At 50.4% G+C, this 26,439-nt stretch overlaps 1 protein-coding gene across 1 annotated transcript in view; it reads right to left on the reverse strand.

Annotated features, from left to right (window-relative positions):
* VWA5B1 (von Willebrand factor A domain containing 5B1) overlaps positions 1-24,216 on the reverse strand; it is a 40,038-nt gene extending 15,822 nt beyond the window's left edge. Inside the window, exons 1-12 of the mRNA XM_060141964.1 lie at positions 24,078-24,216; positions 22,125-22,277; positions 20,606-20,924; positions 17,086-17,231; positions 15,750-15,881; positions 14,995-15,119; positions 11,248-11,424; positions 7,486-7,596; positions 5,392-5,594; positions 4,809-4,923; positions 2,693-2,878; positions 600-783 (exon numbers count right to left, since the gene is read on the reverse strand). Coding sequence (XP_059997947.1) covers positions 600-783; positions 2,693-2,878; positions 4,809-4,923; positions 5,392-5,594; positions 7,486-7,596; positions 11,248-11,424; positions 14,995-15,119; positions 15,750-15,881; positions 17,086-17,231; positions 20,606-20,924; positions 22,125-22,277; positions 24,078-24,216 — 1,990 coding nt within the window. The remainder of the gene's footprint in view (positions 1-599; positions 784-2,692; positions 2,879-4,808; positions 4,924-5,391; positions 5,595-7,485; positions 7,597-11,247; positions 11,425-14,994; positions 15,120-15,749; positions 15,882-17,085; positions 17,232-20,605; positions 20,925-22,124; positions 22,278-24,077) is intronic.
* Between the last annotated feature and the right edge of the window lie 2,223 nt (positions 24,217-26,439).

Genomic DNA, 26,439 nt, shown 5'->3' on the forward strand with positions numbered 1-26,439 from the left:
TGCCTGGAATCTCCTCTCCCTTCCCACTTCTAAGAACCAGTGCCCTCGTTATGTCTTTGTTAATATCCTCTACCAGATGTTCCTTTCCCTGGGATCCTTACAGTCTGTTAAACTTTCTTGTGGTCCGTGTCATTCTGCTTTCTAAGAGAGTTAAGGCCAGTCCATGTCATTCTGCTTTCTAAGAGAGTTAAGGCCAGTTGTATCTCTCTCACTAGATGGAGAACTTCTGAGGGACAAGTGCCACGTTTGAGTCATCTTTGCTTCCCACACTGCGCTCAGCACCTAGCCTTAGTAGGTCATCAGTAATTACCCTCTGAATGGAAACTAAAACCATAAAGAGGTTTTGGAGGAAGACAGGTCTAAACTCTTTATCTGTACTCTACCTCTTTCAAGTTCCATGAGCTTAGTCACGTGGCTAAAATTCTCCAAGTTTCAGTTCCCTCATCTGTAAAGTTGGTATTATAGTACCTACCTCCACAGCTGCTAACCGTTTGATGAGATTGTAAAAAGTGCTTAACACATAATAAGTGTTCAGTAAAAATGTAGCAATCATGGCCTCCCTGGAGAAGGGAGTAAAGCTCAAAGAACAACTGACTGACCAGGACTGGTGGCGGAGTCTCCTCTGGATGGCTGGGCATCTTTGGCCTGCCTCAGGTTGAAGGGTGTCCCCAAGCTCTTGGCACAGTCTCCACTGTCTGGGCTAGGTCCCTCATCCTGTGAGTGGTAGAAGACAGAGCTGCCGGACTCCTGAGAGTGTAGCATGCTGTATCGTCTTCTCTTGTCCTGGAGGGAGGGAGAGAAAAGAGGGCTTAGAGTGAGGCTGGATGTCAGGAAGGACATCCAAAGGGCAGCAAGGGGTGTGAGAGGAGATGGTGGAGGTTCTACCTTTGAAGAACTGAAATAATAAGAAAATTTTTTGCTTGCTTGGGGAATTTAGGCAGACTCCTGCCTAAATTTAAGGGATGGTGAATGGAGGTGGTTTTTCATATCACTTGTGCTGTTTATATTTTTCATTATATTCTTTATTAAATGTTAAAAAAAGTGTAATTCTAAATGCTACTGCTGTCTCCAAATAGATAACCAAAAATAACAGCATGAACCATCTGTTCCTTTTGTTTCATTCTCCATGATATAAACATATATAAAAGTATAAGGGCTTATTGGGGTCATCTTGTGTTACAAAAGCTGGACCATATTACTTACATTTATCAGTAGCTTGAACTTTGCACTTAAAACATTTTGGAAATCTTTCACGTCAACTATTCTTTTAAACATTTGGCTGTATGATATTCTACCACCCCTTTTTATTAAGCATTCGCTTTGTGGCCATTTATTTTTTGCCACCGTAAAAAATGCTACAATAAATCCTTGACCATGAATCTATTACATCACTTTTATTTCTATGTGTTTGATTCTTAGGAGGTTTTTCTGGGTTGAAAAGGTATATATTTCTAATTTTATTAGTTATTTCTAGATCACCTTCTGGGAGGGTAAGTCACAATTATACCCTTACCCAACAACTCTTCTAGTAGTAGGAGAAAGCATTGCCAGTCTCACGGGTAAGGAAAGGAGAATAGATTTGACAGTCCCTGCTAGTAGTAAGGTCTCTGGATGATCTGCTACCTCTCAGACCTCCAAGAAAGGCCTGGATTGTGCAAAGTCTTGACCAGCATTTTGTTTAGCACGTTCTCCCTGCAGTTGAACACTCTACTCTCCAAAACACTTTTACCATTACTGACCATGGTTCTTAAGAGATTCCATAACATTTTAAAATCTGGAAATTTCAAATAAACTTCTAACTTCTCTTGAAAGATTGGAAACACATTTAACATAGGGTCCACATTCTTGCATGGTAACTGTTTGTCAGGGCCGAGTAGGGGCTGAGCATTTAGACAGAGGGTGTGCTCTCCAGTTTGCTGTATTCCTCACTACCCCTTATTTCCTCTTATGGGGAATGTCTGCTATCTCTCATGACATTTGTCCCTTTAATTTTTACAACAAGCCCATTTCGTTCATTTTATACCTGCCCAATCCCCCTAGGCATTGGGTTTGTGTGACTCCTGCTTAAAAACAAAACAAGATGACAAATCCTTTAAAGGGAAGTGGAGAGACTTACTAACGAGGGAAGCTAGATGAGAAAATAGCATCTCAGGCAATCTTCTACATTTTAGCATGGATTCCACCTCGCTTTGAGAAGTTCCTCACTGTTATTCCACTTCTGCCACCACATACAAGAGAATTATCCATGTAAATGAAAAAACACAAATTCATCTAAGGAGATATGATCTGTCTAGAGTGTTCAGGGAAAGAAATCTGAGTGCCATTGTTCTGAATTGAACTACTCACCAAAATCACTTGGAGTAGACTATGCAAAATGCAGGTTCCTGGGCCTTATCTTCAGAGATTTTTATTCAGGGGACCTGGGTTGGAGCTAGGGTTCTGCATTTTAAACATGTTCCCCAAGTTCTCCTCTTGCAGGGGATCTTGAGAACCACATATTGAGATGGTAGCATTTACCCAAGCAGTGTCACCATGACTGAATGTCCACGGCCTGACAACTATACCCCACAAGAGTAAACCCAGATCCAATTGGCTCCTAGCTGCCACAAATAAATTGTCTTTCCAGCCAGGGATGGCTTTGTGGGAAGGGTTCTGGACCCCCACTGACCCCTGGAATTTCTAAAGTACTTACTGTTCTGGGATTGGAGATGTATAAGGAGGCATCACATACAACGCCATACCCCACCAGCCGTTCTCCAGGGAAGAGGGAGCTGGCGCTGACAGGTGAGATCAGGACCTCGGTAGTCTCAGGGAAGACCCACTCCACAGTCACATCACTCAGGACTGGGGCCATGGCCTTCTTCAGGGATTTGACCATCTGTTGGACAGGGTCAGAACACAGGTTGGGGGGATGTGTGAACGGGGGTGTGCACAAATGAGGAGCCTGAAGACTATGTGGGTGGGAGCATGAGAAGAGGTAGCAGGGAAGAAGTGACAGTAGACTTTGGGCGGCTTGCCCAGCAGCAAACATGCCTCTGCGTTTCTTAGACTCCTAGAACATCAGAGTTGGAGCAGATCTTTGCTTTCACCTTCTCTAAGCTTAGCATTTTATAAATGAGAAAAACCCAAGACTCAGAGTAGGGCTGTGATGAACCTGGGACACACAGAAAGTTTGTCTCAAAACATGGACTGAATAGTGACTTTGAGCAACTCAATTTACCTCCCTGGGCCACCGTGTCCCCTTCTGTTAAAGGGAGTTAGTAATTCTCAACTTTCAGTGTAGTTGGGAAGATACTGCATTTGAAGTATCTTCACATGATAGGCATTCAATGAATGTCAGCTGGTTTAGCGCTTAGACAGTGGTTTAACGTCCCCAAGGATGATTTCCTCAATGGACTGCAAAGCTGGGGAAAAATGATTTGAGGATTGTGGCAGCCATAGAGGAGCACTCTCAAATTTCCCTTTGAGAAAGACTGTGTTCTTTTTTTTTTTTTTTGACTTAAAACAACAGCAGTGTATTTTTTTTACAAGCTCTCGAGGCCAGTAGTCTGAAATGAGTCTATGGGGCTAAACCCAAGCCTTTGGCAGTGCTGCTTTCCCCTGGAGGCTCTAGGAGAGAATCCCTTCCTTGCCTCTTCCAGCTTCTGGTGGCCAGTGGCATTCCCTAGCTTGCAGCTGCACCACTCCAATCTTGGCTTCTGATGTCACACTGTCTTCTCTTTATCTGAAGTCAAACCTCCCTCTGCTTTATTCTTTTTTTTTTTTTTTTTTTACATCTTTATCGGAGTATAATGGCTTTACAATGGTGTGTTAGTTTCTGCTTTATAACAAAGTGAATCAGTTATACATATGTTTCCATATCTCTTCCCTCTTGCGTCTCCCTCCCTCCCACCCCTCCAGGAGACACAGACCTACTAGAGAATGGACTTGAGGATATGGGGAGGGGGAAGGGTAAGATGTGACAAGACTGTGTTCTTTTGCTGCAAGGAATGCAGTTAGATGACAGTCTCCATGTGCAATGCCTCAGCTTTCAAACCAAGTTCACACCTCTCCCTGGAAGCCCCCAGGCAACAAATGAGCATGGCAGAGATATTAGTGCCTGGTCTTTCCACCCAACAGAGACAACCTAATGGGCAATTCTTGCTCCAGAGACCCCTGGTGGGTTGGATGAGACCCTGTCAGACCTGCACTGCAGTCTGAGGCTCTCCCTGACCAATCCTGCTTCCCTCCTTCCCTTTCACAAGTGTTGCATCTGCACGTGGACTAAAAGTTTTCCCTCCTGTTTCCTCCTCTTTTCCCTTCTACAGATTTTATCCCTCAAGAAACCTCTTGCACTCTTAACTTCAGCTCTGTTTCTTGTTCTTGGAAGATCTGGACTGACACAGGGATTTTCTAAGTGTTGGATTATTTGTGCCAATTATGCAAGACATGGAGAGAAGACTATAATTGCCTTGATTTCTGGGTCCTCTAGATTCTTCTGAGCCATCATTTGTCATCATCAGGAACATGGCCAGAAATGACCCCAAGTGCAACTCCTATCCATAGAGGCAGTGACTCCTTTGGGAACCCCAATCCTGCCCAGCCAGTGGATGGAGCATATCAGCCACTGGCTGGAGACCAGGGCATCTAGTGTCCTGTACTAGCTCCAGGAAATGTCCACTCTGTGGCCTCCAACTCTGATTTTCACTGGGGTGCAGTGGAGTGCTCAGACTTGGGGTGAAATCCCAGCTCCACCACTGAGTTGCTGTGTGACCACTGTGGGCCTCTGAGGTCCCAGCACCAGAAGAGATGGAGGCCCTTCTGCCTACCTTGGGTTGCAGCCGCTCCCCCTCCACCAGGAACTCAGCACTGCCCTTGGACACAGTTGCCAGCCCTTTCACCAGTCTGTGGCAGACGTTGGGTCCAATTCCAAAGCTATAGCACCTGAAGGAGGGGGACAAGAGAGGCTGCTACTTCCCATCCTCTCTGCCATCTTTGTCCCCTGATGGGGACAGGGGCAGATCATGATCCAGCAGAACTATCTCAGAGCTGGCCCCAGCTTCAGGTAGAGGGTGAGGGAGAAGAAAGAGGGCCATCAGTGGGCATTCACATTCACACATGGACAGCCCATCCCCTCCCACCCCAGCGCAGAGTCGAAGCCGGTAGGACTTCCTCTGCCTAGACTGCTCTTTGAGACCTGGATGCAGAGGTGTGGGCATCTCATCCCTCCTGAACCACTGTGGGGAAAAGGCAAACTTTGAAGTTGGCCACACCATCCTGGAAGCAAAGCTCTGTAGGAATTGTGGGTCCCCTCTTCTCCTCCTGGCACTTTCCACGTTGCCCCAGTTCTGACATCCCCAGCCCAGGGCAGCCCAGAGTAACCGAGCCCTAAACCTTCAGCCCTGTGCCCACCTGGTGGAGAAAGCATGGTTTCGCAGCAGCTCCAGCACCTTCCCGGTGTTGCTGACGGCACCATCTGTGATGACGAAGAGCAGCCTGGGGTGGCCTCGGGGCACTGGCTGCCGGATGACCCACTTGAGCGGGGAGAGAATGTTGGTGCCACCCATGTCAGCTTGCATTCTCTGGATGTTGTCACAGGCCTTGGACAAACTCTCCTGCAGAGAAGGGTCATGGGCAGGGAGATCGTCCCCAGGGTCATTATACGGTGTGGAGACTCTAAGCCCCTTGGAGGATGAATCCTTTGTTTCCCAGGATCTTAGTTCAGCCTCACTGGAGCTGACTCATGTCCCCAGTTTCATCTCTGCCCCACGCGCAGGAAGAATAGGTGGCCACTTTTCGGTGTGAGTCTGCCCAATAACACCACCTACCAATGCCCCAAATGCCACCATTCACGATGTACTAACCTACTGTTGTCCTTTCTTTGTTCCTCTTTCAAAATATAAACACCCCTGGAAAAGGTAGCGCGTCAAGCCCTAACTGCCCAGTACAAATGAGGTTTCCTTTTCTGGTGAGTGAGGCAGGAGGTATGGTGGAAAGACCACAAGACTAGAAATCTTAAGACTTGTGTCCTGGCCTGACTGTGGCACTAAATCCCTATGATACTCTGAGGAAACCATTTCCCCAATCTGGGTTTCAGATTTCCTCCCTCCTGGACCGACACTGTGAGACCCAACTGGCCAAGGATTCCTGCCACTGGATGGATGTCCCTGTAGCAAGGACAGATTCTCACTGGATATCAGATGTTTTCCTGCTCCTGACTCAGGAAGATGCTCCTCCAACATCCACACTTGGAGTAATGGAATATAACAAAAGTCTTAAAAAACTGTGTATGTACCTTTGGAACCAGCAAGACTAGGCATTTATTCCAAGCGAATCATTAAGGATGTATGCAAAATATTTGCTGCAAAGATAACTAAATAGAAAAAAATGGAGACAACTTAAATGCCCACCTGTAGCGGTTTAGTTAAATAAGTCGCAGCCTATCTGTGTAGTGAAATAGTAGGCAGCTACTGAAAATTATGTTGCAGATGAATACTTACTAGCATGGACATATGCTCATGATAGGCTGTCTTGTTAGAAAAATAGGTTACAGAAAGTATGGGAGGTCTAATCCTACCTTTATTGAAAATGTATGTAAATGCTTAGAGCAAGAAGGGATTTACCTTAAGCTCTTAACAGTGGTTTTTCTTTTCTTCTGACTGATCACGGGAGATTTTCAAATTTTTCATTTTGATTATCTCGATTTAAAAATTGTGGGACAATCACTATATATTATTTCTGTATTTAAAAAACTGACAAGTAAGTTATTTTTAATTGAAAAGTGGCTCCTATGCCCTTCTTTCCTCCCTTCCCACCCGCCGTCTCTCTCTCCCTCCCTTCCATCCTTCCCTCCCTTCCTTCCTTCCTTCCTGTTCCTAGACCTGGGTAAGATGTCCGCCACCCTCCCACCTTTATTTTCGCTGTGCTTCATGGCTTGTAGGATCTCAGTTCCCCGATCAGGGATTGAACCTGGGCCACAACAGTGAAAGCCCGGAATCCTAACCACTAGGCCACCAGGGAACTCCCTAGGATGCTCCCATTTTGAACATCCTATTGGGGCCAAGGGTCCTCTAGTTACAAACTGTTACCTTGAGCCATGCGAGCGTCATTCTTAGTCCACTCACTCACCTATTCACTCCTCTATCCCTTGTTATTCATTCCTTTAGCTCAACCTTGCATGAGTCTATCATTCTAATGAGATGGAGGCTTCAGTGAGTGGGAGGCCTGAGATATATCCTCTCCCTATCCCTTCCCTCTACCCCCTCCCAGCGTACATCCATACTTTGCCCCACATGATCTTTATTTTAAGGAGGGGGGAGGCCAGAAGACTGCCTACATGGAGATAGCCTCCCTTTGGTTCTCTGGTCCTGGCATCATCTAGGTTCTATATGTGTGAACAGGTTCTATGAGGGCAGGCCTCGGGGGTACCTCCTCTTTCCTCTTCCTTCCTTGCCTCTGTTTCTCACCACCTGACCCCTTCTGGTCCCAGCCATGCCCCCTCCTTACCTCATTGTAGGTCTGACTGGAAGGGAAGAGGGTCTTAAACGTGGATCCAAACCCAATGACATTGAAGAGGCAGGCCGGCATGAGGCTCTTAAGAGCCACCAGCATGGCATCCTGACAGGCGAGAAAGGAATTTTTAGGATTCGGGAAGGAGTTCTTACCTTGGCCACCACGCAGCGTTGTTCTCATAGCAGCACGGAAGCAGCCTCCAAGTGCACCTTTCACCCTCTGTCTGCACCCAACACCACTTTCTCCCCCAGATAAAGAAATTCGCTGGTGTTGACCAGAGGCTGAGCCAAAGGCATCATCATAAAAGTCCTCATCTGTGTAGCAGGTCTGATTTCTCAAAGCCATTCTATTACAGTTTTCCAGTTTCGTTTCACCTCCTACTGACCCTGAGCGGTAAGGAGAGCAGGGAGCGCCCACCCCCTTCCACCAAAACAAAATTGATGTCTAAGGGAGGCACGTGGCCTGGTCCAGGTCCCACGGGTGATGAAGCAGCCCTCTGTTTCAAGGTCGTGAGCATTAAAGAGTCTTAACCTATCTAACTATGCAACACCAGGAGACTTTGATCAACGTATATTCTAAAAAATAATGACAAAGAGAGAAGGTGGAGGATATGACAAGAGGGAGAATGATTATATTGATGATAATGATGATACAATGCAACGATAAATGTCAAGCAATTACTACATGCTAAGTACTTTGTATTCATTATCTCATTTAACCTCTGTAACATGTATGATAGCATAGTGGTTAAGGCGATACACTTTGAAGTTAAACGTATCTGGGCTTCAATCTCACCATACACTTTGAAGTTAAACATATCTGGGCTTCAATCTCACCTTTGCTTTTACTAACTTGACCTTGGGCTAGTTATATCATTCCTTTGAACCTCAGTGTGGCACACAGTAAACATTCAGTACCAACTGAATGGTTATTATTGCCAACCCCATGAGATACATATTAGTATCAATGCCTCTGTTTTACAGATAAGGAAACTGAGGCTCAGAGGGTTAAGGAATTGCACTGGATCGTAAAACCTGAGAATAGGACTGAGGCTTTCGAAGCACAGCTCCGAGATCTTTATTTATGTTGGCCCTGCCTTGGCACAGAACTCAGGGATGAGTGGCTTTCCCTCATCCCTATAGAGTTTATCGATAGCACCCCAGGGATCTCAGCATAGCTTCAGAGAAACAAACTGTTACACTCCAAAATCTTGAAGGAAACAGCAGCAAGTAGATCCTGGCAACTTTTACACCGTGTGGCCTTCCAGGTTCTGCAGCCCTGCAGCCCCTCTTCCATTCCCCTCTGTGAATATTGACATTAATGTTCTGTCCATCTCCTTTTGTTGCTTGTGTCAATATGTTTTGTTTTTCTGCAAAAGAAGTCAATATCTGTTTATTTTTCATTAGCTCCTGACGTGTGTTGCTGCTAGGAGGAGACCCTGCTGGTCCATACGGATTGTCTCTGCTCGCACCTATTAGAATTTTAAAGCCATGTTTCTGGCAGCTGAAGAGTGAGACCAGCTGCAGGAAATTAAATTGGCCGAACTTTCCCCTTTGGCATGGCTGTTTGGATTTCTATTCTCTCCTACCTCCCTAAGCCTAGTTTTTCCTCCACCTTCAACCCAATGAGCCACGTGATGACTCAAGCAACCCCTCAATGGCCTCATTGTCAGTGGGGAAAGGGATGTGTGGCCTGAGTAATTTCTGCGACTTTTTCTAAAAGGGACGCGTTTAGCAGAATGGATCGTGCCAATGCAAAGCCATTTGTGAAAGGATGACTTCGAGCTCACTGAGCTGAACTGGAAGAGAAAGCAAGAGCGACTCCAAGGGGAAAGGGACCGAGACGTGAACCAAGTTATTGTCAGAGAATCCTGACAATAGGTCTCTAGTTCAGGAACTGGATTTCTACTCATAAACCAGCTTCATTTCACTGGTGGTAACTGCCTGGAACACCAAGATGAGAAGGAGGTAGAGACTGAATCCAGGCTCAGCACTGAAAAAAAGTGTCATGGTCAATTACTGATGTCTGTCTGGGCTTGGATGAGGGGAACAGAGGAATGTGTGACGTATGTTTGCCCTCCTTGAATGAATCCTTCTTTCTTATTTTACAGAAAGAATAAATGAAGCCAGAGTTGAGAATCAACTTGTCCAAAACCACATAGCAAGTCAGTGGTAGAATTGACTCTGGAACCCAGGCATTGTTTTTCTCAGAACCATGTAGCAGGAATGACAATCAGAGAAGAGAGGTTGTCTCAGTGGAAAAGTCTGTATAATTCCCTATTGGCAATGTAAGGAAAATGAGCACTGAATACAGAAGGTTCAGGTTCCCGCACCAGCTCTGTGATGTTGGGAAGAACAATTAGCGTCCTGGGGACTGAGTTTCCTTACCTGGAAAATGGCAGGGAAAATGGATTAAATGCTCTCTGAGAGATGTTTTAGGTCTGTGATCCTATGATACGTTGGAGTACCTGAAGAGATGTCGTGCAAATTGGTACAGCTGTGGAATGGAATACACACGGCCACACAGTCCTGGAGCATGCTTCAGCACTCCAGCACTGTGGACAGCTCCTGACTTCAATGCCTGCCTTTGATGGTGGGCGGGGTGGGGGAAAGGTACCAAGCAGTCCTGCATCCCAGTGTCAAGAGGCTCAAACAAGAACTTGGATCTCATCTATGACTGCTCTGTCATACTTCAAGACCAGACCCAGTCATAGCAAGGCTTAGGAGATAGCTGTCGTCACTGATCCCACTTAAGCCCATCCCTCCTGGCTCATTCTGTTGCTCTGGAAATAAGAGAGACAAGGTTGGGAGAAGGACAAAATTTCAGGTGACAGCAGAGCCCTCTCCTTGTTCTCTCATCCCTTGCTCTCTTGAACTATGATCCTTTACTGAGTTCAATAAACAGCAACCAAGGGCTTTTTACACATAAACACGGAGCTGGACCCCATGGGGAGAGACAGATGAGAAAGAGCTGGTCCTTTTCCTTAATGAGTGCATAGTTCCAGAGGAGGAGACAGACATCTGCACAACTAAAAATACAAGGAAGTGTTGGATAATGCCATAATTGTGGTGAATAATCTCCTCATGGAGATGGAATGCTTCTGGATGTGGGGGGAGGGTTTTATCACTCTTTCCCCTGAACTCCTTCAGAACTCCTTCCAAAGCACCAAGTCCATGCTCGCAGGCAGGCTTGGCTAACAGGGCTATGCCCCTCACTTGACTGAGCTCCTTGAGGGCAGGAACTATGTTTACAAACTACCGTCTTTCCAGGTGGCCAAGCACAGGGCTTTGCACATATGAGGCATTTGAAAAAAAAAAACAAAAAAAGGATGAACCACGTCATTTCTACTGGATTCTACACATCCCTTGATGGCAGGGGCCATGTCCAATGAATCTCCAATGTCACGTGGGTATCCCTCTCCACTTAGTACCTAGTGAGGTGTTTTAGCCAGAGCAGGGACACAACAAAGGCGTGTAGAATGCCGAGGGAAGCTACTGATCACTTCATCCCTTGTAAATGGACAGCAGTTAAACTCTGCTCAGATCACTTCAGGGGTTTATTTTGGGAGCGAGTTGAGTTTGGGTGGGGTTTCTGTTTAAACTGACATACACAAAAGTTGTCATTTCTCTTAGCCATGGATAGTCATTTAAGGAACGGGTTCAGGTGTGGAAGGAGGGATGCTTGGGGCAGAAAGTGCTGAGAAGCTGGGCACCCTGGGACCCTAGATCCTGGGGGTAGGGATCCTCTTAGAGGTACCTTGACTCGGTGCATGTTGGTCCCATTCATGCTGCCACTCCTGTCGATGAGGAAGATAAACTCGCCATGGGTCTTTCTTAGGTTCGGCTGGACTGACTGGAGGTCAGGACAGAAGTTGAGCATGATGACGGAATGGTGGGGAATGTCCTTGTGGAGGCGTTTCCGGATGATTTCTGTCTGGAGGAGAAAGGGAAACTCTCTCACTTGGGCGTTCACGGGGTCCAGAGCTACTCCTGGGGGTCTTGCTGGTCCCCCATTACTCTCCAAGTCTTGTCAGGATCCCACTCACCCTCTGTGTGAAAGACTTCCAGGTTGACCCTACCTGGCTCTTCTGCTAGACAGTCACAGGTTGCAACAACAGAAAGGCCTAGGTTTGAATCCCAGCTCTGTCACCATCCAGCTGTGTGATACTGGGCAAGACCCTCCTCTGGGTCTGACTCTTCTTTGCAAAACGGAGCAAACAATGTCCATTTCTCAGGGTGGTTCTGAGGATGAACCGAGCTGGCATGCAAATGGGGAGGTCGTGGCACACATGCAGGTCCTCAGCTGAATAGTGGTTTCTTGCCCTCTCACACCCGGAGGATAAGCCACTCTCTGGCTCGTTCTGGCTGTGAACTTGATTCTCTGGTTTATTGATTCTCTCCCACTGATAACTTCCTACTCACGCTTCAACTTTTACCTCTTTGGAAAACCTGCCCCCATCTTCCTGGTGGACTTAGTTTCCTCATCCATGAAATGAGGACGAGAGCACATACCTCACTGAGTTGTATGGACTAAATGCAATGCCTGTGAGACGGCTTCCCAGCAGAGAGATTGTCTGCACAGCAACCATCTACGCTCTTGCTGCCGCCGTTGGTATTTGTCATGGGGACCCAGGCATGTCTCACACTGTGAGTTTTTGCTCATCTCTCTGTCTCCCCTCTAGCTCGGGGGCTACTTGAAGGCAGGTCATGCTCGAGTCTCTTGCATCGCCAGGACTTAACATAGAGCTTGGTGCAGAGATGGGCTCAGTAAACATTAAAGGAAGGACAGCACCAGAGTTCTGTATCTTTTCATGTGTCCTCTTAGTTGGCCTTGTCACACCACTACTGAACTGTCCTCGACTCTCCGGTCACTTTGCACCGAATCTCACTTCCTCTCTCCTCACTCTGCTGCCCTCTCTCTCCACCTCTACTTTCTCTGTCTCTGTATCTGACTGTCTCTGCGTGTACATATCTCTCTTTGTCTATTTCTCAATTTCTGTCTATTTGGGTCCCTTTCTCAATTCAGTAGATGACATCATCACCTGCTCAGGTGTTCAAACCAAAGACCTAAGAGTTGCCCTCGATTTGTCTCTTTTCCTCACCCCACGCATCCACTCCTTCAGCAGAGGGCTGCCTGTTCTGCAGCTAAGATACATTCTGAACTTGTCCTCTTCTCTCTGTCTCCGCTGCAATCACCCAAGCGCAGGACAGTACCATCTCTTGCCTGGATCTTTGCAATAGCTTCCTCCTGGCCTGATTCCTCTACTTTTATTTCCCCGTGGTCCCTTCTATAGAGAGAAGGCAGTGTGATCTTTCTTGTTACTCTCTTGCTTAAGCAATAGTTTCCCCTCACACCTTGTACCAGGGCTCATGAAGCCCCCCTAAGGACTGACCCCTGCCTACCTGTCCGCCTCATGTTTGCCCTACATTTCAGCCATTCTGGGCATCTTTCTGTTTTCCAGACGCATCGCCATTATTCTGCTTCCAGCTCTTTGTGTGTTCTTCCAATGCTTCACAATCCACCGGGTCTCCTATTCAAACAGGCTTTCTCTACACACCTGGCTGAACAGCACCCGGTACTCATCACTCATTATCATATCGTCCTGCTTTGTGTTTCACAGTCCCCGGCCCTCACCTAAACAGATCTTTCTCATGCGTTTGCTTCCTGTCTGTTTCCCTATGCTAGAATATAAGCGCCATGAGGAAAGGATGTGTCATTTTCAGTGCTTTCATCCTAGTGCCTAGAACCTATTGGGCACTTAGTGTTTGTTGAATGAATAAATGAGAGGATGAATCTGTGTGGGTCTTTTTGTCTGCTACTGACCTATGTGCATCAGTTTTTTTGTCTTTCTGTCTCTGTTTGTCTCTGCTTCTCTCTGCATCTCCATCTCTCATACATAATGTCTCCCCCTGTGTCATTTGCCCCCTCTTTGCTAAGTCGCAGTTTTTGACAGCTCGCCCCACTCACTCTTCCTGATTGATGCCTCTGGATGCCCTCCTCCCTCCTACTGGGAGCTCCTTTGCCAAAAGCCACTGCCCAGCCTGGCCCTTTTGACGACAGAGCCCAAGGCAGCAACAGCCACATCTGGTAGTGACAGGAGCCCGATTTTTGCCTCTCTGACGCATGGGGTGGGGGTCCGGGCTCAGGATCCTCTGATGTCTTGAGCTCCCATTATCCAGTTACAATAAACTCATCACTTCTTAGCAGCTGTGGGTTGATGGCTGTCATCCCTGGAGCTCATGAGGATACAGGGTATTTGCATAACCAACCCAAGGTGGCAAATTAATTCTCATTTGCCTCAGTGGTCCCAGAGCTAATTGATTTAAGGCTTGGCAGGCACGCCTGGGAGGCTCACTGCCAACACCCCTTGCCCACGTGCAGCAGTTCTCAGAGCTGAGTGGCACCCCCGCCATTCCCACCACCACTATGGGAGCCTGTCTCCAGCCTCTTCTCCCAACTGACTCATCTGGGTGAGGGGGCACCTCTGGGAGGATAGGTGTTTCCAGTGGGGTCTCTAACGTGGGGATGGGCATTGAGCCACCTACACCTTCCCTTCGCCATCTCCCCTACCCCCCACCAAGCAGGGGCTTCCAGTGGGATCTCTACCAAAGGGAATGATGTCATCAGCTGTAAGTTATCTCCGCGTTCTTGTCTGTTCCTCTGCCAATCAGGCCAGCAGGAACGGGGGGCCCTTACATCCAGCACAATTGCCCCACGTGAGCAAGGCAAAGTCCTTAGCCTCTTTGTCACCAAAGCCAACTCCCTTTTCCCAGCTCAGCAGTTATTTCGGGTGCTAAACCTCAGTTTTCTCATCTCAAAAGGGGAGACAATAAAAAGAAGTATCCCGCGATTCTTAAGCCTACCTTGGCACTCAGGACCCGGCTCGACGTGCAGGGTCACGAGCAGGAGGGAGACTGTGGTGGTGGCCTGTGGCTGTGGCTCCGCATCCTCCTCCCCCCCTTCCCCACCCCCACCCCCTTGCTGATGGAGCCCTTATCCTTTCACTTCGTGGGGGAGGGGCGGGCAGAGGGAAAGGATCTTTCTCAGGCTTTCCCTGCTCTGCCTTTATTCTTTACCTAATAGCAAGCAGGGATACCAGAGGCAGGAAGAGCAAGAGACCCATTCAGCAGGTGGGAAAAGGGAGGCCCAGGAGTAGAGGTGGAGCCGGGAGGGCACCCAGCCGTAGGGTCTTTGGTGCCTCTTGGGGGTGGATTAGCCTGGAGGAGACCAAGGTTGTTTCCGCCACCAGCCTAGAATTTGGCTGGCTTAGGCACCTTGGTGGCACTAGGAGCAGGTGACCTGGCAGGAAGCAGGAGGGCAGTGCCAGGATGACTGCTGCATCGGGACGTCCACTTTCCCTCTGCCACCAGCTTGCTGTGTGACCTCGGGCAAGTCACACCCACCCCCAACCTCAGGTTCAGGCTCCTCATTGGTCCAGCAAAGACCAAGTCCCCAGTGCCACCCCAGTTCTGCCACCACTGATGTTGCTTCAGTCACCCTCACCTTTCGCTCTGCACTGCTGTCCTTCTTCATCCCTTTAATGAAATCTGTTCTTCCCTTCAAGTGCTGGTCAAACTCTCCCAGGGTCATGTCCCCTTTCTCCATCAGGACATGTGGCATGTAGGGCTCTGCAGAGATGAGATCAACTCTTGGCACTTGTCCGAGGGTGAGGGTGATGCTGGGGGCCTTGGTGGAGTGGCAGATCTTCACAGTGCGGAGGACTCCCAGTTGGAAGAGGGGGATGGGATTCCTGGCTGCTTGAGGCAGTGTGGGACCCTGAGAAGACTCCTTAGCTGGGAGGCAGGAGAGCCTAGTGGCTGTGGGTGATTCACTGCCCCTCCCTGGGCCTCAGTTTACCCATCTGTAAAATGGGGGTGATTCTGGGCTCTGATCTTTTTGCATCTAAACATTCGATGAATTCTTAAAGAGCCAAAAGAGTTGCTCCCTGAGAGTTCAGAGCTGCCAGGGTCTCATGGAGCTTAGGGTTTCAAAGATCTCTGCTTAGCTGGCCTGGGGGCAAAGTGCACCACTGGGTGGATGAGACCCTGGGGTCTCAGGAGCTAGAATGGGGCAGGAGACACTCAATTCTGCCAGTTAGCACTAAGTTTCCCAGGAGGCAAGTAGTTGGTCTCCTCCTCTGTCACGCGCCCCTACCCTCTCACTGGCCACTGGGTGTGGGGCCACGTGTCTGTGCCCCATGGGGTCAGCACCTCCTCCCTCCCACAGGCATCCTGGGGGCCCCGCCTGGAGCACAGTACCGCTGGGGTGGATGAGGATCTCCACGGGTCGGTCGAAGGTGTGCCTGTTGACCAGGGTGATAATGATACTCTCGGCGGAGCGTGCGGACGGGGAGGCGTCAGCTCGGATCTCGTGGGTGGGACTCTCCACCCCTGAGTGGCACAGAAAAGTGGGATAGGCTCAGGAGTCCCCGGAGAGAGAGGAGCTTGGTGGGGGACCCTGAGACTCAGGCCAGAGATGACTGGCACTCCAGCCCCCTCAGGGGCTCCTGACCTGCTGTGTAAAACCGTGGACAGGCCTCCTCAATTTCCCCGTCTGCAAAAGGGGGGTTTAGCTAGATGGGGTCTAATGGCCTTTCCTGCCCTGACCTCAGGATCCAGTGGGGGTCAAAGGAATGGCTTCCTCACAGGGCACAGAAAGACAGAAAGAGCTCCATGCTCCATCGGTGGGCACTCCATAAATGTCTCTTGTGTTGGGATGTCCTGTTGCTCTGGGAGAACCCTTGTTGACAAGAAACCACATCCTAGTGTCTCGTTAAAACCCTGACTGGGTGGGGGAGGGGAACCATCAGAACAATGGTACCCGCCCCTGGCTGCTTGTTAGAATCACCTGGGAACTTTTAAATGTTCCAATGTCCAGGACTCACCCCAGACCAATATCATCAGAAGCTCTGCGGGGGAAATCGCCTGGGAACTGTTTTTTTTTTTTTTTTTTTTTTTGCGGTATGCGGCCCTCTCACTGCTGTGGCCTCTCCCGTTGCGGAGCACAGGCTCCGGCCACGCAGGCTCAGCGGCCATGGCTCACGGGCCCAGCCGCTCCACGGCATGTGGGATCTTCCCGGACCGGGGCACGAACCCATGTCCCCTGCATCGGCAGGCGGACTCTCAACCACTGCGCCACCAGGGAAGCCCTGCCTGGGAACTTTTAAATGTTCCAATGCCCAGGACTCACCCCAAACCAATGTCATCAGAAGCTCTGGGGTGGGGTCTAGGTGGTGGGATTTGGAAAGTTCCCCAGCTGATTCTGCCATGCAAGGGGAAGAGCAGGAAGCAGCTTTGTGGCTATGGCTCCAGAAGAAGACCGAGGACCGCGGACTTCGGACGGCCATGCCCTCGTGGACATTTCCCTGGGGAAGCCATTGAGGTGCGGGTGGGGACAGCCTTGAAACCTGTCCTTGGGAAAGACTCATCTTGGGCCGCATGCTGGGGAGCAGGAAACGGGGGCGAGGGGCATGAGCTTCAGGCTGTCTTCCATCTGGGCTGGCCAGCTTTCCCTCCCTCCCCTTCCCTTCCCCACCCCGCCGTGGCCTCGAATCTTCTTTCCAGCCCCATCCGGGTCTAGGCAGCTCCCTCTCACCTGCGAGCAGGCAGGGCCCACGGATCTCCAGCTGGAAGTTGAACTCGTATTCCATGGGGTTGGACACATCGGTGTCCAGGAGAGTCGCCAGGCTCAATTTGTTCCAGGAGTCCAGGGCCCGGGGGCCGAAGCAATGCTTGTCTTTGCTGGGAAGGGGGCCGAGAGGCGGAGGAGGCGGCCAGTCAGGGCTGAGGCAGGGGGCCAGCAAGAGAAGACATGGAGAAAACGGCAAGTCCCAGGCAGCCCTGGCACCCCTGCAGCCCCACCCAGAAAGGGGCTGAGGGGCTTCCTTCCACCCCAGATGCTGACAGTCTCACTCAGCCTGCCTGCAGGGAGAGCCTGGATTCAGACCTAAGGTACCACTACCTACGATGGATGGGCCAGGCACCAGGCATGGGGGCTCACGCTGTTCTCACCACGCCCCCAGAGGAAGGCCTCAGAGCCCTCATCTCCCCCCACCCCCCACGTGGGGAAACCGAGGCTCAGCTACATGAGGTCACTAGCCTAAGTTGACACCACTGGCACGCGGCAGAGTGTGCATCCTCACCCGGGTCTCTGTGGCTCGGCCGTGAAACATTTTACATACGTCACATCACTTTTGGAATACCTGCTCTGTCTCTGCAAGCTGGGAACCCTTGCATAAAGCCACTTCTCTGAGTCTTGGTTTTCTCATCATTGAATGGGGATAATAATGGCACAGCTGTCTTGAGCAAGTGCTTAGCAAAGTGTCACTGCTGAACGCTCACGTCTCTATCTTTGTCATCGCTCACCCTGTCTCTGATTCTGCTCTATTTCCCTCCCCTCTACGGTCCTGCCTTCTGAGGTCTTTGATACACGTTCTGAATGTGCACATATTTTTGTAAAACACACCGTGACTTTTGGTTGAAAAGAAAGCACTGTATTAGGAATCTCATTCGATTGCTCCCCTTTCTTTCACCCAACACTGTGTCTGTAAGCTCTGTCCAGGTGGCTGTCTGCAAAGCGAAGTCTTTCCTGCTGATGTGCTGTGGCTTGGGGCCATCTGTTATATCGTACGTATTCCTTCCTGCCTTCACCTCCCTGTGTTCACAGACGCCAGCACCATGAACATCTTCATCCGTGTGTTATGTTTGGATGTATAAAAGGATTTCTCTGGGATCCCTGGGTCAAAGGGCACACACCGAGTATTGCCCCAGATTGCTTTCCAGAGTGGCTGGGCCAGTTTCCACTTCCACAAGCAATGAACGAGACTTTCCTTCTCTCATCCTCACCAACACTTGGTATTATCTATTTTTCTTATTTTTTCCCATGTCCCTCTATCTAAGCAACTTTGAGGTTCATCAGAATTGGATGCAGGCGTCTCCCAAGAGCATCTCTGTTAACTCTGCCTGCTGGAACAGGCAGGAATTAGCTTATCAGGGCCACCTCAGGGGCACAGGGGACTGCTTGGCCTCTTGTTCCCTGATCCACGGAGGTCTTGAATGTCCCCAGGTCTGCTAGGTCCTGCCTCTCCCAAGCACCTGGCTTGGCGCCTCTGGCAGCGTTTATATAGATGACACACGAGCTGGTGTTCCCTGGCCTGAGACTGGCTGGTGCCACCAGCTTCTCTGTTGTACCAACAAGTGTCCTCACTCTAGATTTCGAGGCCCTACACAGGCTGACTCTCCCACTTTGCTAGAGTCTTACTAGCCTTGCAGCTGCTCTTCCAACATATCCAGTCTGTTGCTGCCTCAGGGCCTTTGCACTTACTGCCCGCTCTGCCCCCTGCCCCGAGTTTTCTTCTTCCACTATACTTCCATGGCCAGCCCCCTTCATTCAGATCAGGCCTCAAGTGTTGCCTAAGCCCTGTCTATTCTAGCGAAACTAGCACCCACCCCATCCTGTCCCCCTGTAGCCTCTGTAGCATCTATCTCCATAGAGCTCATCACCCAACAAATGACATGTTTGTGGGCTTATTACTTTATTGTCTGTCTCCCCCCTTAGAATGCTAGCCCCATGAGGGCAGGGACCTTGTCTGTCTAGTTTACTGCTGTATTCCCAGCACCCAAAACAGTACCTGCCCCATGGTAGGTGTTTAATTACTATTTGTGGTGCGGTTGAGGAGTGCCCTCTGGGCTGGCGCAATGTGGGAGGCTAAAATAACCCCTCCCCGTCAGGTCACCTTGAGGTCAGCACTGTAACTGGTGGTGTCCAGGGGTTTGCTATCACTGTCCTCTGTGTCCCAGTGGGCACGTGCTCCCAGCTGTCCCCATAGCCCAACCAGGGTATGTATGAAACTCCTAGATACATATGGTACATCTTCCCAGATTTCAACTTGGCTCAAAGATTCAGGCTCAAAGCTGGGGAGGGGGAGTTAAGTAGTTTAACTGGTAATTAATTCAAGTGTTGTTTTTCTACCACAGTGGTGCTAATATATTGTGGAACAGATTTTTTTTTAATGACACGAGTTGAATGATAAGATACACGACTTCAAAAGACATCTCCTGTATGCATCAGGCTACTTTAAAACTGGCATCCTCTCTCCCTGCAGAGGAAACGCTAGTCCCCCTGGGCTTATAGGTGGAAAAAATGGGAGGAGCCCCAATCTCAGCTGCAGGTGCCTCAGGCTGTGACCCACCCCCTTTTCCCTCCTCCTCCACGGGGGGAGTACAGAGAAACTGTCCTGGAGTGTACCCTCCCGGCCCTGCAAAGCAGAAAACTAGCACACCATTGTAAAGCAATTATACTCCAATAAAGATGTAAAAAAAAAAAAAAAAAAATCAAGAAGCTACATTATATTACCAAAAAAAAAAAAAAAAAAGACTCCTTGTTGCTTCGGGGAGAAATCCAAAGTCTGCCAGGGCCACCGGGTGTCCTGTATCTCTGCAGCCTCATCTCATGTCACCCGTCCTTCAGTCCCCCTCTGTGGCCCTGTCCTTGCTGCCTCAGGGCCTTTGCCCCTGCTGTTCTCACCTATAGGAGCTTCTCTCTGTGCCTATATCCACCTCCCTCCTGGCTCAGCCCTCAGCTGAAATACCACTCCTCAGAGAAGCCTGACCAGGCCCCCAGACCCCCCACTCCCCGGTTGGGTCCCTCTTTTATACTCTTAGCCAATGCACCTCTCCTTTACTGCACTTTTCACATAATTAATTATGCATGTAAGTTCATAAACAGTTCACATTTGTTGTGTTATCTGTTGGATAATGATCTCTCCCACCAAGTTCCAAAAAGGCAAGGGACCATGTGGGTTTCGTGTCCTCTGGGTCCCTAACACCCCCTCCCCAGTGTCTAGCACCTAGGTGCTCTGGAAATACCTCTTGAGTGCGTTAAAGAAAAAAGCCTGGAAATTCTGATACCAAGCTGTCCAAATCCTAACACTTCTGACCCATACCAACACAGAGCATTTCAGGGAGATTCTTAAGTGCTCGAAATGCGAGCAGGGGAGGGACAGTTACTGAGACGGGGGCAGCTACAGAGCTCAGCCTCACCTCCCATCCTTCCCACCGGCCCATCTCCCTGCTGCACCCGGGACTCTGGCCCTGTTTGGGCAGGGGCTCCTCACCCGTGGGTCTGTTGGTTGGAGGGGCCAGTGCTCTCGGTGCAGAACTGAGGCACGGTTGGGGCGCAGACAGCAGGTAGCAGGACTCTCACAGCCCCGCTGGGCAGCGTCGGGAGCTCCGAGGAGGTGCTGACAAAGATGGTGACGTTCTCCATGGGGGCGATTGTCCCCAGGTTGACCACAAAGAGGATCCGCTCCAAATCCTCGTCCAAAGCCACCTTTCCTGGTGCGCAGGAAGGAGGGGTGATGCAGAATGTTTCCTCAGTGCCAGGCCTGGCGTCAGGCACTGTGCACACATTCTCTCCCATCCCCTCTAAGCTTGCTGTGTGTTAGGTTAGAGCAGCCTGTTCTGCTGACAGGAAAACTGAGGCTCAGCGTGTGGGGGCAACTTGCTCAAATTACTCAACAAATAACTAATTTGTTGAACCAGGATCGGAACCTACATGGGTCTGATGCCAGGCCTGTGTACTTTCCACTGCATCCTGCGGGGATTGGGAGACTGGGACCCACGAATCCCCAACAGAGGGTCACATCTCTATCCGCAGACTCTATGTCCCCCCAAGAATCACGTTGGAGCATTCCCCCCTCCCCCAGGATCCATGCTCTCTCCTTTCATCTGAAAGACCCATCCCTCATTCCTTCTTAGCCCATCCTACCCATCCATCCAACCCCTCCACGAAAACCTCCCTGGTCCCACCTGGACTGCTCCTTCCCTCCTCTGACATTATCCGGACCGCTTTTGGCATAGCCACTGTCAACTTCCTGTCGTGGTCCCTACCAGGCATGTCCTAGCTATTCTTCCAGGCTGGGAGAAGTCCTAAAATCTTGGGGGAAACTTTGCATCTCACATTGTGAGTGTTCATTAAAAGATTCTTGAACATCTCAATGATCAGGTGAACACACTTCACCTCCATCATAAATCCAATGGTAAGAATCTCATATCATATGATCCTTGGTCTGGACTCAAGCCTTGGCTCTGCCACTAACATGCTGTGTGACCTTGGGCCAGTCACTCACCCTCTCTGAGACGCAGTATCCTCAATAGCAGGCATCAGTAGCCGTGCTGTGAGTACCTACTCTGCACCAGGGACTGTGATGAGTGTTCTGCATGCTCTTTGTTTAGATTTGGATGCATAGGATTATTAGTTACAGTTTACAAATGAGGCTTAATTTCTTATCTGAGCTTGCAAGCAACAGGATAGGCAGTCAAATCCTGGTGTGACTCATTCTACAACCTCTGAGCTTAAATGACATGCTCTTCTGTTTTTTAGAGATATCTCAACCATCCTTCTGTTGCCTCCTTTGAGCCTTATCACTCTTTACAGGTGAGAACAGAAACAATCACCTCTATTTTCCAAATAGTAAGGTGAGGTTCAGAGAGGTTCATTATGGGCCTGAGGTCACACAGGATTCCTGACTCTTAGTGTAGTGCTCTCTTTACCCTATCCCATTGCTGCCCTTTCAGTCTGTCTGAGACTCCAGCCAAGCCCAGGCCCTGCCACAGCCTTTCTGGCCTTCTTACCTGTGACAGTTGCAGCTCGGAGGCCAGTGGCATCTAAGCGGCCACCCTCCATCTTGGCTTTGTCCTTGATCTGTACTGTCACGACTCGGTTGGCAATGACTGCCTCAAAGCCGATCACCGTGGTGTACTCATCCAGTGGGTATACAAAGAGACCTGCCAGAGCAGGGCCCAGCGTCGCGGGGTGCCCCAGACCCGCTCTGCATGCCCCACCCCGGAGGAGGAACTGGAGCCTTTGGTCTGCCACTTGGAGGACTCCAGAGAGAACTCGGGCTGGGGCCTCCTGGTTCTGGGGGCTGGGCAGGAGAGGCACAGCAGCAGGCTCTGTGTCCGCTGCAGGGCAGCTGGAAAGGGACGGCTGCTCCCCTGTCCCAGCCAACTCCGACTCTGCTGGCCTGTGAGGCCGGTGTGACCAGGGCTTCTGATTTTTCAAGAGAGAGTGGAGATCTGGATTTTTATGTGACCTGATGTGTGGGACTAATAAGACACCTCTGTGTGGTGGTCCCGTGCGTGGTACCCAGGAGCTGGGGCTTTGGAGGAATAGGGCTAGGGTTCTAATCCGGGCCCTGCCCCCTTCCCCAGTCTGGTGACCTTGGATAAAAACAGTTAGCATCTCTACACCTCACAGCCCCATCTGTAAAATGGGGATAATAGAGCCAAACTCAGGGTCGTTATGAAAATGGAAAAACCAGCCACCACTTATTAAACTATATCCCCCATAGTGCGTGCCCTACACCTTTATATCTCAGTGCTTCTCGAACTTCAAGAGCACGTGAATCACCTGGGGGTCTGGTTAAAATGCAGATTCTGACTTAGTGGTCCTGGGACAGGGCCTGAGATTCTGCATTTCTAACCATCTCTGGGTGATGCCGATGGCTGGGGTACCACACTCAGAGGATCAAGGTCGTATCTCATTTTATCTGCCCACTAACGTGAGGGCAGCACAGTGCTGGGCCCATGGTGAACTCTCCACAAATCCCAGCTTCCCATCCCTCAGTTTCCGCATCTATAAAATGGGGGGACTGTCCTTTCTGCACATGGAAAGCCAAAGGACTGTCCCAGAGCTGTTCAGTAATTTAGTCCTTGGGTTCCTCGCGGGTCTCACTTTAAACCACCCTCTATAGGTTTCCTTAAACAGAGGAAAAGTGTCGTTTGCTCTGCCAGGAGATTTCCGCGGGGAGGAGACTTTCCCTTGCAGGTTTCTTTTGGGAATTGAAAGAGTTTCAGAAGCTCAGGTCAGGCTGGAGGGTGGTGCCCCAAGACATGAAGTTTGGGGGTTAGGAGGCCCCCATCGCTGTGGATGAGAAGGAATGCTAACCATAACAAGCCTTTACGCAGAACCCTCCTGGCCAGCCTTCCCATAACTCCCTTCCGTAAGTGCAAGGAGAGGACTGTAATTTACAAACATCTCTTGCAGGGGAGCGACGGTCCACACTCCTGACTGCCTTGCACTGATGACTGATTTGCAGACTGTTTTCCATTCCACGCTGTCCTTCCTCATGTATTACCTCATCTGTTCCTCCTGCAAACCCTGGCGTCCAAACAGGTGCAGGAGCACCCTGATGTTGAGAAGGACAGTGGCTTCCCCAAGGTCATGGGAACGAGAGCCACACCTACGACCGGGAGCTCCTGGCTTCCACTGAGTCTGGACGCCTCTCCTACTGTGAGGCTCACTGGGGAAAGTGGAGGACTGACTATCTGACACAGGTGGGCATGTCTCGTGAACATAAATAGGGCTGGGGCCAAGCCCCAACCTGGGTTCGAATCCTGAGCTGACTTGCTACCAGCTTTAAGACCTGCAGGGCAGAAGTGGTATTCCTATTTCGCAGATGAGGAAACTTGAGACTCAGAGAGGTGACGTGACTTGTCCGGTGTCAATCAGCTAATACATGTCAGGATGGGGATTCTGCTTGGAGGAGCAGGTGGTCCTGGGGAAGCGCCAACAGGGATCCTTACCCTGGAAGGGCTGGGCTTCCAGGTTGCCATAGGTGAGGGAGGCGGTGAGACCCAGGGCGTAACCACTGACAAAGGAGGTGACGTCGGATGCAGTGAGGGGCAGGGCTGCCCCTGTGATCTGGTTCAGCAGACCAGGCATCTTGATGGCTACTCAGCCTTCAGGGCCTGCAAGAGACAGGGAGGCAGGAAGTGGGGAGAGATCCCCCATCCCTCCCCAACTCAGTTCTCCCATTTCAGCCCCCACAGGAAGTCAAAGCATTGTTCTCGTCACTTCCCCCGACTACTTCCCACTCAGGGACCCACAGTGACTCTTGACCACCCCTCAGAAGAGAAGGCGTGGTCATTCCATTTCTTTCCATTTCACAGTAGAGAGACTGAGGCCTAAAGACACGTGACCTGCCCGGATTCACTCAGTGGGTGGGAGCACAGGCAGGGTTAGAGCCCAGGCAGCCTCGTGTCCAACCTGAGCTCCTCCATGGCAGTGCTCTCCTAGCTCCGGATGGGAGTCCAGGGGCTCTGATCCCGTCCCTTTGTCAGTCCTGTGATCTCTGAGCCTCAGATGGTTCCTCTGCAGAATGAGACAATTGGAATAGCTCACAAGCCCCTCCTTCGCTGACTTCAGTGAAGCTACCCACTACAGTCAACACTTGGGGCGTAAGGGAAGTGAGAAACACCCACCCCCACCCCTCCAAAGATACTAAAGTGAAAAGAGCCACCGTCCCTCCAGGTGTGCAGACCAAAAGCCTGGGGGCCGTTCTTGCCACCTCTTTTTCCCACCCCCACACCTAAGCTATTGCCAAAGATCATGATTTATCTCTGGGAAGACCCTGGCATCCATCCACGCCTTTGCTCCTCTGCCACCAGCATCCCTGCCCCAGCCATCACCATCTCCACCTGGGCCGCAGCTCCTACCTGGCCTCTTGAATATACTCCTCCCCCCCCCCGAATCCCAGAATCCATTCTCTACCCAGTGGCCAGAATGAACGGACCAACACACAAGTTGGACAGATTTCCATCACCCCCGCCACCCTCTCTCACCCACCAATGGTTTCCTATTTCTCCTAGAATAGAGACCAAACTCTTTTAAAGTTTTGGCCTAGAGCCCTGTGTGATCTGGCCCTGCCTGCCTCTCTAGCTGATCTGTCATCATGTTCCCAACCACACTTTGTGTGTCTCCCAGCTTCCATGCCTTCCCTCAGATGTGTCCTGTGCTCTCTCCACCTTTGCACTTGCCGCACTCTACCTGGGAGGCTCACCCCATGACCCACTGTAAACTAGTAACTTCCTATTGTCCTTCAGTGTCAACTCAGGGCCCCCCTTTGCCGGGAAGCCAGTCCACGCAGGCCCAGCATCCTTTCTCTGCCTGTTACAGAGCCGAGCTTCTCTCCCTCTGAGCACTTCCATTAGTTTGTAAGGATGCATCTTGTTCCCGTGAGATTACTTGATTCACGTCCGTCATCCCGTTTGGAGTGCACGCCCCTGGAGGCCAGGTCTATTTTTGCTGCCCATGGCATCCTCAGTGCTGATTGAATACATAAAAGAATGTATGACTGTCATTATTCCAACACCAAAGACTTCGGAGCGCTTCTCAGGGCAGGGTATCGATTCTCTATGAGGTTCCTGAGACCCTCCCAGGCAATCACCTGCCTTCATGAGGTGGGGTGGGAATGGGAAGCAAAGTCAAACAGAGGGTGTGGAATACGAATTTGAGATTCTTTCTGGATCTTTCTCTCGGTGATGTACGTGCCAGGCAAAGCTGCAGCGGGCTGGTAGCCTGTTGCCATTTATTTGCAAAAGGCTGTTCAGTGAGTGCCGTTTACTCTGCCTTTGCTCCGAGAAGGGAACTCTTTGCTTCTATGTCCTCCTTGTGTCCCCAAGCAAGGATCCTCAGGTAGGCCAGCAGTGTCTTTTTAATTATGTTCTCTCTGCGGCTCCGGCCCAGACAGCTCTCGGCCCTGGTGTATCTGCAGTGGGCTGACTGACAGTAGGAGGAAGGTAAGGAGCTGGGAGGGAGCGGCTGTATCCCCAGCTGCCTTCTTTCAGGAGTTCTCGGTCTCAGGGGCCTGGCCAAACCCAGAACAAGACGGCGGAGGTCATCTCCTGACAGAGCCTCACTCCCTGCCATCCACACCCCCACCCTCCTTCTCCTGGTTCCCTCCTGTCCAGAATGCTGACTGGGAACCAGCACCCAGACGTGTGGTGGACTTGAACTTAAGCTTCAGTTCAACTCGAGGGAGAGTTTTGCCCAGGGCGTCTCAGCCGGCCCACTCATCCTATACTGGCCCTGTGCCCACCCCAGCTTCCTGGGGTGACTCTCACCCAGAGAGTAGGGCTTGGGTGAGCGATGTTGATAACACAGGCA

Source organism: Lagenorhynchus albirostris, chromosome 2 (genome assembly GCF_949774975.1).
Source record: "Lagenorhynchus albirostris chromosome 2, mLagAlb1.1, whole genome shotgun sequence".
In the NCBI taxonomy this organism is placed as follows: domain Eukaryota; kingdom Metazoa; phylum Chordata; class Mammalia; order Artiodactyla; family Delphinidae; genus Lagenorhynchus; species Lagenorhynchus albirostris.